The 16,332-nt window shown below is 52.6% G+C and overlaps 1 protein-coding gene across 4 annotated transcripts in view; it reads right to left on the minus strand.

Moving 5' to 3' along the window:
- Positions 1 to 1,539: 1,539 nt before the first annotated feature.
- The window catches only part of BCL11B (BAF chromatin remodeling complex subunit BCL11B), a 96,987-nt gene continuing 82,194 nt past the window's right edge, over positions 1,540 to 16,332 (minus strand). For all 4 annotated transcript variants that reach the window (XM_043556997.1, XM_043556995.1, XM_043556996.1 and 1 more), the window contains one exon: positions 1,540 to 8,710. In XM_043556997.1, coding sequence (XP_043412932.1) covers positions 6,660 to 8,710 — 2,051 coding nt within the window. In that variant the 3' untranslated portion in view covers positions 1,540 to 6,659. The remainder of the gene's footprint in view (positions 8,711 to 16,332) is intronic.

Consider the following 16,332-nt stretch of genomic DNA (forward strand, 5'->3'; position numbering starts at 1 on the left):
CCTGCGTTTTAAAGCCAGCTGGGAAAAGACTCGGAGCCCAGGGCCCACGGGAGAGAAGAGAATTCCTCTCTGGGGATTCTTCTTCCTGGAGCCCCTAGAAAGCAGCGCAGGTCTTCTCCTGAATGGCTACCATTTTTGGTGCTGCGGTTCAAATCCCACGCCTTGTCCTCCAGTGCTTAGGCATGGCCTCGGGAGAACGGTGACCTCTTTGGGGTGAAAACGGGACACAGAGGAACGCGCGGCCGGGTTTCTCCTCCCATCTCTGCGGGCACAGCCCCCACAAAGCATGGCTTCACGGTGTGTGTTCGTTTTTTTTGCAGCGTCCTTGCCAAGATTCCCCGGGCTGCCTAGGTGGGGACCTGGCTCGCGGTGGTGCCCAGTGAGGTTGCCGAAATGACTCACGTGGAATGTTCTTTGTGTCTTTAAGAGCAGGAAACATAAGAAGAGCGGACAAGAACCCAGGGGACCTTTGATCCCTTTTCACCCAGAGCCGTGGGCTCAGATGCTCACTCACGAGGAGGAGACGGAAGGGAACTGTGTGCCTAACTGGCTGAAACCCGGAAGAATGCCTTCTTCCTTCTCCACCTTGGCTGCTCCAGGCCGGGCACTAGGAAACATCAAGCTAAAAGCTCTTTCCTTCTGAAAGGCCTTGTTTCTTCTTCTGGCTCTGTGAGATTATCCCCAAAGAACATTTCCTCAAGTCCATTAACATCTGGCACATGGGACGGGAAGGTAATTCTCTTAAGAGTCACAGGTGGTCAGAGATGCTCTCCAGTCCAACAACCTCACCTCACTGATGGGGGACCCGGGGGACCTGCCCGAGGGCACAGAGCCATTTGAGAAGGGCTTCTGTCCCACTCTGACCTCTCAGTGCCACACCCAGTGGCTCTCACTGGGGAGTCGGAAAATGTTAGCTGAATTAAACTAGACCTTTTAGAGTGGGAGAGAGCCAAAGCATAAGAGACTCTCAAAAACTGAGAACAAACTGAGGGTTGATGGGGGTTGGGGGGGGGGAAGGGGGGGTGATGGGTATTGAGGAGGGCACCTTTTGGGATGAGCACTGGGTGTTGTATGGAAACCAATGTGACAATAAATTTCAAAAAAAAATGAATTAAACTAGACCCAAGTCTTGCCATTCCCAGACAAGTACCTTTTCTTCTAAACCCCTCGTTCTCAACTGTGGCCGGATAGGAAAATCACCCGGATCACTTTCAAAAACCCTGACGTCTGGATCCCTCCTCCAGAGATTCTGATAGAAGCTGGTGTGGGTGGGGCCCGAGCACTGGGACTGTCAAACCCTCCCAGGTGCTTCCAATGTGCAGTGAGGACTGAGGACCCCTGATCTAAATCACGCGGCTCCGCAAGATAAACAAAGAGAACTGTTGGTGTCTCAGGCCATTATTTCCTGTCTTCCCAGATGTGGGCGCAAGGGTTTGGGTCAAGAGGAAAATGGAGAAAGACCTTCAGTCCCCCCTTGGAAATGAGCTGTCCACCCCCCACCCACCCCTCGAAGACACAGAAGAGGACCAGGCTAGGAGATCAAGTTAAATGTCCAATTTATTTTTATAACTTGGAACCAGAACAAACTTGGTCTTGAACAAGCGTACAAATGAAATGGCAGACACATGCTGAACTCAACATCGTGACATTAAGGGGAAAAAGAGGCCCAAAATCTTGTACAGAGAATTAAAGGAACAATAAATATTTTACTAAGCGATATTGAAATGACCTCCTGTCATCTCAACATTTTATCCATAATAAAAAAAAAAAAGTGCCCGTTTCTTAAACTGAGCACAAATACCAAGCAATAATAAATAGTTCCAAACTTGTAGTAAAAGACAGAACCTCCAAGTAAACAACAGAAGCTCATACAATAAGTAATAGAAAAGGTAATAAAAATATTTTGCCTTGCCAGTACAAATGCAAACAACTTAAATCAATGGAACTTTGCTTTGCAGGGTTTGAGATACAAAGAGCACCAAAATCACGGGTTTGCCTGTGTGCAACCGAACCTTCGCTACGTCGCTTCGGACCGGGATGAAAGGCTGGCTTCCTTACTTTCTGACATTTTGCTTTAGAGTAGTTCAGCCTCCCCCTCTCCCCGTAAAAGACCCTCTAATGGCAAGTGGCAGGTTCCAATTTGGGGCAACTTTGAACAAAGTTGTGGCAGTATGGAACCCGGCCTGAGGTCGGCTGGGTCACCCAGGCTCGGGGCCCCTCTCACTGCGTCATCTGCTCCAGTGTTGGCTTCTTAAACATGAGAGAGAAGCATAATGCGCTTTTCTCTGCGGTCGACAGAGACACAATCTTTGTGCTTTAGGATGGCTTAGTCCTGGCATTCTGGTGACTTTGTGTAAGCTGGTGAGGGCTGGCTAGCTTTCGCAATGACAGGAGGACCACCTTGGAGGCTCTCAAGTACCTTAACAGGGCATCCGAAGGAAAGGGCAGCCCCTGGGTCTTCAGGTCGGGTCGGGCAGGTAGGAAACTGACATCTCAGCTTTCTCTCCCCTCCTCCCCATTTCTGTTCACTTTGCAAAGGTAGGTGGCAAGGAGGGAGGGGCGTACTGAACGGAAAAGCTCCCAGAAGAAAGATTTCTGCATTTGGTAAAGAAATTGCCCAAAAAGATGCTTGGTTATACTTTCACAACCTGAAATAATGGTTTTTACAGTTCCTGAAATAAAAAAATGGCTTCCTGATATAGGTTTTTTTTTTAAATGTATTATTCCCTCATCCAAAAAACCACCACTTTATTTCATCTTAAAGCTACTTGGCTTTACAAAAAAAAAAAAAAAAGGAAAGAAAGAAGAAAGAAAGAAAGAAAGGGAGAGAAAGAAAGAGAGAGAGAAAGAAAGAGAAAAGGAAGGAAGAAGAAAAAAAAGAAGAGGACGAAGAAAAAGGGGGGTACAGGGAGGGAGAAAGAGAAGAAATTAAATAAAGACGAAGAAGACAAACAACGGGCTGATAGAGAGGGATGGAGAGGAAACGCAGAGGAAGGAGAGAGAGATATGGAAAGGCACCGAATTCATCCCAGGCCCTCGGCACTCGGAAACTGACGGAATGTAGGTTTCAGCGAGAAAAGCAGCAGAGCAGGTAAGAAAGACAACAGGCCAACACTCTCCGCGGCATGAAAGGCCCTGGTTGTGACGGGGACTCCTTCCTGAAATCCAGCGTGCGCTGCTCTCAACAGCAGCTCACGTCACCTGTGCCTAGCTGATTCACCAGCTCTTGTTGTTACATCTTCCGTTTGTCTGTTTCAGGTTTTCCCAAGGACTAAAGAAAGCTCGGTTTGCATTTCTTTCTGCTCTCACGGGCGGGAGATGTGGTGGTGACCGCCACGATGGACGGTAGAGAAGGAAGATGCTCTCGCTCTCTCCTCGGACCCCTGACATCTTACAGATGGCCTCTCAGAGAACAAGAGGACCCTGCGAGATGTCACCAACATCTTTACGAAAACCGATTTTCCCACTCAACGCGAATAAAGGATTTCCCATCCGGTCTGCTGTGGCCACACCAGGGAGCCTTGATGCAAGGTTCGGGGCGTTCGGGGAGAAGCCCTGCTCCAACAGTCCTTTGTATAGGCCAATTCCGACAAAAATATATACAACTAAAAGGATCTGTGAACCAAAGCATTTAACGACTTCCTTTTGTTTCTTTTCCTCAAAGGTTGTCAAACAACCCTCTTTCTCCTGTACAATAGGACTTAACATACAAATTTTTTTTTGCAACATTTTATCCTGCCAAATTAAAAAAATATATTATGGCAGCCTGTTTGTTTTTGTTTTTTTTTTTCTTTTTATTTCCAAATTCACTAACAAAAAGGTACATTAAATCCCTTTAAAAGGACAAGCTTACAGTTAAAAAATTACAAGCTCCAGTAAAAATACAGCAAGTGCCTACATCATATGAACCAACCAATATATCCATTCCAGAGGGGGCGGGAAGAGAAAAATAAGGTCAAGGTCAGAAATGTGATTTTTTTTTTTCTCTGCAAAGCAATAACAATATTAAGCACTTTTTTTCTACATACTTTTTCTACATGGTGTAGCAATCCCCTTTTAATCCCCAAATACAAGTTTCTATACATTTTTTTTTGAAATAAAAATTCAACACCCAAGGCAGAAAAGAATTTACTAAAACTCCGACTTTACAGTTACTGTGACAAGAACAAATTTATAGACCCACCATTTAAGTTTTACTGCAACATTTTCAAGGAAAAGAAAAGGGTTTTTTTTTTTTTCTTGTTTTGTAAAATGCCCAGGCATTCTCAATTATTACAAATACTGGTCCACTTTTACAGTAATCAAGAAATTTTAATATATATAATATATACTAAAACCCCGTCACCAAAAGAAAACAATATACACGCAGCCACTGTGGCATTTTTTTTATAACCTATTAAGCAAACTTTGAAAAAAAAAAAAAATGATCGCTCCAACACACATACACACGATTTTTTTTTACCCTTGTATGTATCCAATACTGTAAACGTATTTTTAAGACAGAGTGCACTAAATTTAACTTTAGAAAAAAAATTAGCCATTGTTCCTGAATTGTTTTTGTTTGTTTTGTTTTTCATTCAACGATATCAGCGTGTAACTTCTGTCACTTGAGTTTTAATTCAGCAGTAAATCACCTCCACGCCAAATCTAAGCAGCGTTGTCCCAAAAACAAAAGGGGTTGAGGATAATTCAGCTAAGGATGTCCACGGTTGTGCTGGGTTTATTTCTTCATTTGATTGGGTCCTTATGGCATTTTCACGTCCTCTATCTTCAGCCAGGATTTTTAAAATTTAATCTAATTAAAGGTAAAGGTGGCTTTGTTTGTATCTAAAGAATGTACTTTTCTTGTTTTACTCTTAAAAAGTCTTTTCGTTTCCAAAAAAAAAAAAAAAAGGTTTGCATTTGTCTCAAGAGACTCAAATAGGAAGATCAGTTTTCAAGGCACTCACGTCAAATTGAATGGCAGTAGAAAAACTGTCCAATAAATTATTTTATTTTGTTCTTTATAGTGCCAGTATTGTGAATGCCATGCTTAGCAACACTGACACTCGATCTCAGCCGTCCCTTACAGTTTAACCCACCTCTGGGCCAGAGAGAAGAATATGCTGCAATTTCTTGTTTAGAAGCCATTTAATTTAAATGCAAACAAAAGCTTTAAAGTGCGGGTCAACAGAATTCCAATGTCTAATCTTAACAGTCCAATGTTTAGTACCTTCCAACCTAATGGGATAGAAAAAAAAAAAAATTGGAAAGTAGCGCTGGGCACCTTCGGATGGAACACTTTCCCTGCTTTTCCAGTAAAAGGGAACAGAAATTTGCAAGATTTTCCCCCCTGTCCGTACAATGTCATCAGTGTGCATTAAATGAGAGAATACTAACGTCTCTCAATTCACCTCGTCCAGGGCACTTGTCTGCTTGAGACACGGTCAATTATCACTTGTAGCAACATAGGACTTGGGACTTTTTGTAGTGGGGGTGATAGACAGAGACAGAGACAGAGAGAGAGAGATTGAGAGAAGCCATCAAGCCAGAAGAAGCCTGAAAGAATACGGTGGCTTTCTTCCTGTGTCACTGCAGATCACCGTCTACCCAAAAAAAGGTACCCTCCGCCCATTTTATGTAGCCTAATCTACAGCAAAGAGCCAAGGCGGCACCCCAGGGCACACCCACACCCCAAGAAAAGGACAGTATCTGCTGACACCACACCACTGTAGAATGCTCTCAGGCCATCCCCACCCCCCCCCACCCCCCGCCCCGCAGCTCTCAAAAACTGGCATTTCTCTGGCAGTGTGGAATTTTCGGGGTGGGGGCCCCCACCACTAAAACGTTTCCTTGTATAATGTAAAGTTGCAGAAAAGGCCTCTGTTACTCAGGACATCATCAGTGCTACATCTCCATTCCAACTCTGAAGCAAAGTGCTACGACTTTAAAGATTGTTATCCGCTGTACATCCACCCCCCCCAAAAAAACCCAAAAAACCAACAAAAAACAAAAACAAAAAACAAAAAACCAAAAAAACAAAATGCATGCCACGTTTTATTTCAGGACCAAAGAAGGAATTAAAAAAAGTAAACTTTAAAAGTCATTTAAGTGTTGGCTTCTTCACAAGAAATTACACATGCTTAGCTTAAATTTCAAAACAGCAGTGCCCTCCCCCCCAAATTATAATTTAAAAGATAAGCTTCCCTTCTATACTGCTCGGGAGTCATTGCTCAGGCTACTACTGGGTTTAAAAAAACAAACGAACAAACAAACAAAAAAAAAAACAAAAAAAAAAGAACAACGAAGGGATGGATACCCAACAAAATCTCTTAAAAGAATTTAAACACAAAGAATAATAATAAAAAGTACCTGCACATGCCAAAAAAATTACAAAACCCAATAAATACAGAAATTATTGCACAGTTAAAAGGCTCCACAATTTTTACTGCCTCCATCAACCCTCGGGTTTCCGTAGGACTTCGTAGACACAGGTTAGGTTGGAGCGCCGCCTCCCCCGGGGCCCCCGGGGACGCGCGGGGGTGGGGGGTGGGGGCCCGGGGCGGGGGGGGGGGGGGGTGCCGAAGTGGCGCAGACGCGGAGGCAAGTGTCAAGGTCAGCATTCTCGCGGTTGGCAACGGTTCCACTGTACAGGTGCGGGGCGCCCGGGCCCCGCGCGCTTAGCTCCTCTCGGCCTGCTCGATTTTGACGTCGTTAGTCAGCAAGTGCTCCCCGTGCCACTTTTTCATGTGTTTCTCCAGGGTGCTGTAGACGCTGAAGGGCATCTGGCAGATGTCGCAGCGGTACACCTCCTTGCCGATCTGCCCGTGCGTCTTCATGTGGCGCGTGAGCTTGCTGCTCTGCGCGCACGCGTAGTTGCACAGCTCGCACTTGTAAGGCCGCTCGCCGGTGTGGCTCCGCCGGTGCACCGTCAGGTTGCTGCAGTTCTTGAACACCTTGCCGCAGTACTCGCACGTGTCGCTGCGGCGGCCCTCCTTGGAGCTCGGCCGCCCGGGGCCCGGGCCGCCCAGGTGCGGCGTGCTGCCGCCGCTGGCCGTGCCGCTGCGGCCCGACAGCCCGCCGTCCAGCAGGTCCCCGGGCGGCGTGGAGAAGCGCAGGCTGCCGTTCTCGGACGAGTGCTCGGACGACGTGGCGAAGGGCGACTGGCGCGCGTCCGTGAAGCCCAGGAAGGGGTCCTTCATGAAGTGCCGCGACGCCGCGTAGCCCACGAGCCACTGCGAGTACACGTTCTCGGACGGGATGAGCGTGGCGGGCGGCAGCTCCAGGTCCTTCTCCACCTTGATGCGCTTGGCGGCGCTGTTGAGCCCGGGGCTGGGCAGCGGCGCCGGCTTGCGCGGGAAGAGGCCCGGGAAGGGCTCGGCGCCCGGCGCGAAGCCGCCGCCGCGCCCGTTGACCGCGCCGCCCGGGCCCGCGTCGCCGCAGCCGCCCGCGTCGTCGTCGTCGCCCGCGTCGCCGCCGCCCGGCGCGCGCTTCAGGAAGGCGCCGCGCTTGGGCTTGTCGGCCAGCAGCTCGCCGTACTGCGGCAGCGCGCCCAGCCCCACGTTCTCCATGACCTTGCCCAGCACCAGCGCCTTCTCGTCGGCCAGCGCCTTGGCCGCGCCGCCCACGCCGCCCGCGCCCGCCACCCCGGCCACCCCGCCGCCGCCGTTCTCGCGGTTGCGGCTCAGCTCCGAGTCCATGCTGAAGCTCGACTCCGGCCGGCTCTCGTTCTCCAGCAGCAGCTCCTCCTCCTCCTCCTCCTCCTCCTCGTCCTCCTCCTCGGGCTCGTGGCCCAGCGACGGGTCGCTCTCGTGGTGGCGGAAGTCGCCGTCGGCCGCCTTGAGGCCCTCGCCGGCCAGCTCGCTGGTGCCGGGCTCCGGGGAGCTGGCGGCCGAGAGGCCGTCGTCGGAGCGGCCGGCCAGCGAGCCGGCCTTGTGCATGTGCGTCTTCATGTGGCGCTTGAGCTTGCTCGCCTGCGAGCACGCGTGGTCGCACAGCTGGCACTTGTAGGGCTTCTCGCCCGTGTGGCTGCGCCGGTGCACGATGAGATTGCTCTGGAACTTGAACGTCTTGCCGCAGAACTCGCACGACTTGCTCTTGGCCGGCGGCTGCGGCGGCGGCGTGCCCCCGGGCGGCATGGGCGGCAGCGGCGGCGTGCTCAGGAACGGGGACTTGGGGCTGGGCTGGAAGGGGTTCAGGAGCCGGTGCATAGGGTTGCCGCGGCCCGGCGACACGGGCGGCGGCGTGGAGCTGTTGCCCGCCAGCTCGCGGAGCCGCCGCGAGAAGTCCATGGCGGGCGAGTCGATGGCCATGGGGTTGAGGCGCATGACTCGGTCAAAGGCACTGGGGTGCTGGGCGACGAGCCCCATCTCCTCGGCACTGAGGCGGTGCGGGTCCAGGTGGTGGCGCGGCGGCGGGCTGAAGAGCGGCGGCGTGCCGGGCAGGCGGCCCTCGCCGAAGCCCGGGTGCTCCCGCAGGATGGGGCCCGTCATGCGCAGCAGGTTGAAGGGGTTGCTGTCGCCCAGGAAATTCATGAGCGGGGACTGGGCCACGGCCTCGGGCCCGAGCGGCGGCGGGATGGTGAGCCGCGGCGTGAGCGAGCTGCTGGCCGGCCCGGGCTCCAGGTAGATGCGGAAGCCGTGTGTGTTCTGCGCGTGCTGCAGCAGGAACCACGCGCTGTTGAAGGGCTGCTTGCATGTTGTGCAAATGTAGCTGGAAGGCTCATCTTTACCTGGGGAGACACACGGACAGAAAGGCAGAGAGAGCGTGAGAAGCGGACGGGGCGCGCGCGCCGCGGGGCCACGGACCTGAAGGCGCGCGGTGGGGATGTAGGGGGGCGGTGGGGAGGTGGGGCGGTGGGGGGAGGAGCGCGAAGCGAGTCCCGGATCCGCGCGGCTCTGGAGGGCGGCCTCGGGGCCCCTTCGGAGCAGGCCGAGGCCGGCGACGTGTTGGACGCTCCGGCCAAGGCTCCACGGGGCTGGAAGGCTGAGGCAAGCTGGCTCTGTGGGCAGGTTGCCCCCGCGGAGCCCAGATCGGCCACACGACCTCAGCAAGCAACCCCAAATTCCTAGGCTTCTGCTTGCTTTCCCTAAAGAAGAGGCGCTCTTATCCCCGTTGCCTCAGAAGCCAAATGAGGCCGCGTTGGTGAGAATGACCGATGTCAATGAGAAAACAGCAGGGACACCACAACCGTGAGGGACCAGGGTTTTATCCACCAAGGCCACTGGTGACATTTGGATCTCGATGACTGTGTTGGGGGGAGGGGGTCCTGTGCCTTGTAGAATGTTCAGCAGCATCCCTGGCCCCCGCCCCCTACAAGCCAGTCACACTCCCTCCCCCAGTTATGAGGATCACAGAACTCTCCAGGCGTTACCAAGTGTCCCCTGGTGGGGGCAAAACCGCAGCTCAATGCCCCCCCCCCCCTTTAGAACCACTGGTTAGTCAACACTTGATCCAAGGAGGTTCTAAAACACACAAGTCACACTCAACTGCCTGGCAGACGTTGTTTTGAAGTGACATGGCTGATCCCTCTGCATCGTTTGGGATTTTTGCTATAGGACCTTCTAGGGTTTCAGACACCACACTACATGCAGAAAAAGCACCATCAAATTTAAACGTGGATACGAAGGAACAGAAGGAATTCAGCATAAGAAGATCGCTGCTGTGTGGCAGCTGCCCCCCCCCCATTCCTCCTATGGCCTCACACACGGAGGCCCCCCCATTCCTCCCATGGCCCTAACCACGGAAGCCGGCCTCCACCAGCCGCTGGGAGGGGGCTGGATAGGGGGCCACTGGCCTCCATGAAGTCCTTTGCCAGAATGCTAACCGCACGGGGGAATGTCAAATCTGACGGGGTGGTCAGGATGAATGGTGGCAAGTGTGGATTTGTTACATACTGGCTCCCGTGGCGTCGGAAGCAAATCGTAGTGGACACTTGTGGGCACTGAGCCAAAAACGTTACTGTCTTTGTCCATCATCGGGGCCGTCACAAAATGGAGGCTGAATGTTTCAGCCAGAACCTGTCTCGTGGCCTCCCTCCTCACCCTGCGGGCCAAACTCGCTGCCTTTTCCGTCTGAGCCTCTGCTCGGGCTTCCTATAAAGGCGCAGGTGCGGGCGGGCCCTGCTTTCTACCCCGAGATTCCCTCGCTGGCTGGGAGGGAAAAGAGAACAAGACATCACAGCCGCGATCTTGAAAAACCCCTTTTAAGAGCTTTCCTGTAGCTGGAAGGTCTTATCGCTGAGAAGGCATGGTAGCCGCAGACTCCCCGGAGAAGCCAAAGGTGCAGATGAATTTCCACGCCCCAAGTCAGGAAGATGACATGAGAACACAGTGCAGTGCAGAGTGGAGAAGACCCCTCCGTCTCGACCTTTCCCCCAAAGACTTGAGGACTTCTGAAATCCCATGCAGACATTTGTTTTTATTTTGACTTGTTTGAATTATGTTTCCGGAGGACTTCATGCTTAGCTGTAAAAACCAAGCGACTCAAAGACCCAACGGCCTGAGTCCTACGCAAGGTAGGCCGGACAGCTTCGGGGGGCAGCGTGCGCACATCCCATGGCGCCGGGTGGAGATCCTCCCAGACCACACAACCAACTGGGCCAGATCACCCCCCACCGGCAACCAAGACGTGCGTTCCAGGTTTGGTGTCCTCCAAGAATCATCAGTCCACTCTCGTCTCCTAGTCTGTATATACATGTGTGGTGGCAAGGACACCAGCGGGCAGGGGGAAGAACGGAGAAGAAAAAACAGAATTCTGAGCTTCAACTTCACTTCGCTTTTAAAACCAGCTCAAGTAGATCTGCTGAGGCAATTCTCTTCCTCCGGTGTGCCCAGTATGTCTGGGTAATTCAGTTCCCCGTGTTGGGAGTCCCTGAGGAGACTTTTGCCCACCTGGAAAATGGCAGGGGGGCCTCCCAAGGCCCTGGGCCGCCATGTTTCTCCCGGGATGCCGTTCAGCAGGACCGGCCCTGGGCCTTCCCTTCCGGCACACGTCCCTCAGCTGGCAAAGAAGACACCATCTCCCGTCCTAGCTTATTAGTTAATGTACTTGGGAGAACAGAACCCTTCGCCTCACACTGCCTCACAAGAGAGCTGGCCAGAAGCCATAATATTTAGAGTCCCGCTCAAATCCTTTTCTAGAGCAAGGCAGAATAAATACGTAATAAATAACAAGAAGATAAATAAAATGTCCCTTTCTGACACGGGAGCTAATAACACAAATGAAGTGCCACATCCCACAAGGTCATAGATCTTCAAATTAAAGAGCGTTTCTGTACCCTTCACCTTGGCTTCGGAAACTCTAATTAATCGATTTATGGCACACAGCTGTTCTTCATGTTTTTAAGTGGGGCCACCTCCTTCCGCCTCCCCCCCCCCCATCTCTTTGTTCATCATCTTCGTTCCTTGGGCTTCAACTCCAGAGCACTTCCTGTTTCTTGTTCTGATGGCCACGCGTTTTCTAAAAGTTCCACCGCCGGTGCGGGATGGGGATGTCAGAAGAAAACGCAGAACTCCCTGGCAGGCCAGGAATAAAGACTGCTCTTCAGCCGAAATGGCCGATGAAAACATTTTTGTAACTCAAAATGGCAGCTGCTGGGAAGCATGTAGCTACATGTTCTAAAGAGCTCAGATGTTTCCACTTCTGAAAAGGAAAGAAAAGGGAAAAAAAAAAAAAAAGATGCCCGCTAAAATTCTGGAGCGGCTGAAAGAGGGGGTCACCTGTCCGTAAACCACCGTCAGGTGGGGAAGAGCTAGGCGTCTGTCACATCGGATCCCAGGGCCACTCCTCACGCTGGAGGAAGCCCTTTCTTTTCCCGCACCCCTGAATGAACCGCTGTGGTTCGGTTCCCAGACTTTCCTTCTCGCGGAGGCAAGACTGCCAGGGACGGCCTTCCCGGGATCTGACAGCTTCTGACTTTTCTAAAAATCTCACAGCCCTCAGAGGCCCTCCCTAGACGAGTCCCTTTCCACTCTCCCCAACCTTTTTTTTTTTTTTTTTTTTTTTTTTTAATAAAACGTTCATTTCCACATTACCAGTTCACGGTTCTCTCTTGCCTCGAAGTAGCCTTGAGCACTAGGGGCTGCTCACTTTTCACAAGTGAACAGTGTCAGAAGTCTTTGAAGAGCCACTCGGAACATTTTTCTATTCGAAAACTCGCTAAATATTTTACACTCACGGCCTACCAGTCACGGACACCTCATTTTTTTAGACGCAAGGGAAGACTCTTGTCCAGAGGGTCGGCCCCCTCCCCTCCCCGGGACCAGAGGTGATGATCCCCTCCCTCCTCAAGCTCAGGGCCACCTGCCCAGAGGTGAGCCGGAGGCTCCATGAGGTGATGACTTTGCCAGCAGCCCAGACAGGATCCACTTCCCACCACGCTGCTGCTGGGGCTGCTGAGGTTCCGAGTGACAGGTGGATGCCTAGATTATTCTGAACTGACGTCAGACCCGGCCTAGAGACCTAGAAATGTCAGCTGTACTTGCATCACTAAATCAGGCTTGGCAACTCAGAAGCCAGGGCCCGTGTCTGTCCTTGCTTGCTTGCTTGCTTCCTTCCTCAGACATTTTTACTCCTCAGTTGGCAGAAACCCAGACTGGAGCTGCTTCGCTTTAAACGGCTCTAAAGGCAGTCCTTATGTTTTTCTCAAGTTCGAAACCCTCCCTTCCCACGAGCCTGGACGGCGGCATGGGTTCACACCTCTGCCTTGACATTCCCAGCTCAGTGAAGTCGATCAAATCACAACCTCCTTGAGCCTCGGTTTCCTCATCAGTAGAATGGGAATAATAACGCCTGCCTCCAAAGAGGGCTGGAGGTATCCAATGAGACCCTGTATGTGGACACACGCCGTAAATCGTGCACCACTGTGCAGAAGTTTGTAGGTTTTGGTGTTTAGTGTTCACCCTCGTACCTGGCAGATGCATCCACGTTTCAACGATGCCTTTCTGTGTAAGTCTGGCAGTAATGAAACCTGGGAGGAATTGTAACGCAGCCTGCCTAATGCATTAGAGGTTCCGGGGAAGTGAGAACTTGCAAACATCGAGGAAACATCATTTTTCATTGTGCCTCTTGGGAACCAACAGGCAACTGGACTCTTGCAGATGAAATGAGAGTCTCCCTCTGCCAGGAGGGGTTTTGTTTTGTTTTGTTTCGTTTTTAATGAGCATTTAAATAATTGTTCCTCCTTGGTATGCCGGTTATTCTAATAACACCAATAAAGGTATCGGGGATGTTCAATAAAAAAACACACCTTGGGGCGCCGGGGTGGCTCAGTCGGTTGAGCGTCCAACTTCTGCTCAGGTCATGATCTCACGGCCTGTGGGTTCGAGCCCCAGGTCGGGCTCTGTGCTGACAGGTCGGAGCCTGGAGCCTGCTTCAGATTCTGTTGTCTCCCTCTGTCTCTGTCCCTCCCCCACTCTCACTTTGTCTCACTCCGTCTCTCAAAAAAAAAAATAAACATAAAAAAAATGTTTTTTAAAAACCACACCTTTAATTGATTAGTCGACGAAAAGGCCATCACTGAGCATGCTAGTTTAACAGGTCCCTCTAAAGGCCAGCTGATACCACCTGGAAGGGCACTCGGACCTGTGGAAGACGCAGTGGGTCACTGCTGCTCAGAGGGGGACAGCAAGGGTACCTGAACTCCCAGCTCGAGCAGGGCCATGTTCTCCAAAGCCGGCAGCAAAATCAGAATCCGGGCACCCGGCTGCAGAGGTCAGACCTGGGTCTTGGCTTCACACAGCCCTCCACAGTTTGCAAAGTGCTTTACAGCTGGTTTGGCATTTTTGCGTGCATTAGCGCATTTCGTCGTTACTCACATGGCCTCCGAGGAAGGCCAGGCGAGGGCTGCATCCTGCCGGAACGTGAGGAAACGGAAGCTCCGAGAAACAGGGAGAGTCCCACAGCCAGCAGGGAGAGGGCCGTGCCCGTCCTCAGGGTTTCAGACCCCAGACTCGGTCCCGGCTGTCTCTCCAGCACGCAGTGCCACCGAGGGATGGATGGTTCTTTGTACGCTTGTCAGGGCCTGTTTTACAATGAAAATGCCCAAAAAAGAGGTTCACCTGCCACGCTGCGTGTCCCTTCAGGGAAGGGTACCGATCATCTTATGGAACCCACTCGGGGCCACCGCAGGCCTTGCCCCTGGAGGGAGACGTTTCACAAAGCAAATAAGCCCATGGCGGGGGGGCTGGGGGGCGGGGGGGAGGGCAACAGGACCCAGGACCTGGATGCAGGGGCAGGATGCTGGATCTCAGGGTCCCCCTACAGCAGGCCCTTCCCGTCTCTGGACATCAGGGTGCCCAGTGCCCAAAGAGAGCACTTGGGTCACCAGCCAATCACCCAGTCCTCCTCCAGTGTCTGTGACTGCTAACAATACCATCCCCACAGTTCCAAAATGATAATAATTATCATCACTATTATCCCTCCAATGTGCAGACCCCTTCTTAGTTTAAATACAGTCGGTCTCCCCTTTCGTGATCCCAGAGAGAAAATGTCAGCTGGCCACCCCAGCGGTTTTCGTGGGTTTTGCCGTCTGTATTATTTCTGAGCATGGCCATCTATAAAATCTGCAACCACCCCTGCTCGTTCTGAACGTGCTCTGTCAAACCTCAGCCTCTTGGACCAGGAAGGTACGGCTACGGGCATAATGACAGCAGTAACTTAACCGCCATTAAATCCTTACACGAGCCTGCCGCAGCTGACTAGAACGGGACCTCAGCCGAGGCTCCAGACAACCCCCAACTAAGGACATGGTGTCCCAGGCACCGTGTCACAGATGAGGACACGGAGGGCTGGAAGAGAGAAGGCGGTCAGCCCCGCGGCGTGCTCTTAAGCTACGTGCTGACTGATAAAAGCCTGGTCAAGGGAGAGAAGATACAGACCTCGGCCCCGGCCCAGGCACTTGGACATGGTAATGGGGAGGCTATGCCCTGGTTACCTGACCTTTCACTCCAGCCCGTGTGCTAACTCAAAAGTGGAGATGTGCTGCTTTGGGCTGGCACCGCGGTAACTCTGTGAAGTCACGCTGATTGGGGAACAGATGCACTTTCTTGGTCCTGGTGGCGGTGATAAAAGCCATACACTATCCTGTACGATCTCCCGGGTGCTCAGCCAGCCTCGGCTGGCTCGGTTAGCGGAGCCCACGCCCTCTGCCAGTGCCTGTGGCAGAGACACGGCCGCTCCATCCCTGCGCTCTCCCTCCAGGCCTCGGAATCCTCTCGACCCTCATCACCACGTAAAGCGTGCCACTGTCTGGGATCTGTGGACCCCGGGCCACAGAAGCCCGGTAAGTGGGGAGCCCGGTGAGACGGGGCTGAATTCAGCAGGCGACAGTGGGTGTCCTGCTGAGGGCAAAGGCCACGCGGGCTCTTCATTCGTTCACTGCGCAGACAGGAGCCGGGCACCCTTTGTCCACCAGGGGCTCTCCCCAGGCGGCCAGAGCTCACGGAACACCTGATGCCCCCTTCTCAGTCATTTGATGAAAAGTACGAGCACTGCTCCGTAGGCAGCCGTGGTGCCGGAAGAGGGGAGAATATTTGGGCTCGGCTGCATTTGGGTTCAGAGCCTGCGCCATGGGGCTCTCGTCTGCACGGCCCCATTTAGTCCTCATGTATGCACGCCAGCTTGCACCCGCCCTTCCCTGTGCCCAGAATACTTGCCTTTGCTTCTCTACCTGCAAAACGTCTTGTGAGAGCCAGCACACCCCCACCCCACCCCCCTGCCGCCAGTATGTTCCCACAGCATCCAGGGAATACTACCTGATACTGATCACTCATACTATCATAATGTGTTCTTGACCTTGGAGTGTTCAACTTGCCTGCGATCTGCACGTGCCAGTGTTGGACTTGTGCTCTTAGGCAGATGCTCACGGCAACTTTGGAAGGTGGGTTTTAATCCAGACTTGGTGTAAAAAAGAAACTAAGTCTCATCACAGGTGAGTTCGCACGGCTTATGGTTCACAGACCCCAGATTCACACAGGGTCTGAGCCCAGGGCCTGTGCCGTGTCCAGACACGCACCTGGCTGCCTCGTCCATGGAACCACAAAGGCCACTATCACCGGCCCCGGGGAGGGACGCGGAGCAGGCACACAAACCACTCTACCTGCTGGTGAACACTAGCAAGCTGCGGGCTTCACGCAGAAGACAGCACGCGTACCCTGGCTGAGAACGGAGACCTTACACGGGTGGGAAAACTTCACGCAGCCTCGCAGTGTTGGGGGACAGTCCGCCGACCCTGCCAGCGTCCTTGCGGCCCAGGTAAGCTGTGCGCTTCATATGCCTGGAGTTAACTCGGGACTGGGCGACTGGGCCTCCAGCCTCCCCCACAGCCTCTATCGTTCCCCTAGACAGCTGGTC

This window comes from Prionailurus bengalensis, chromosome B3 (assembly GCF_016509475.1).
Source record: "Prionailurus bengalensis isolate Pbe53 chromosome B3, Fcat_Pben_1.1_paternal_pri, whole genome shotgun sequence".
Classification (NCBI taxonomy): Eukaryota; Metazoa; Chordata; class Mammalia; order Carnivora; family Felidae; genus Prionailurus; species Prionailurus bengalensis.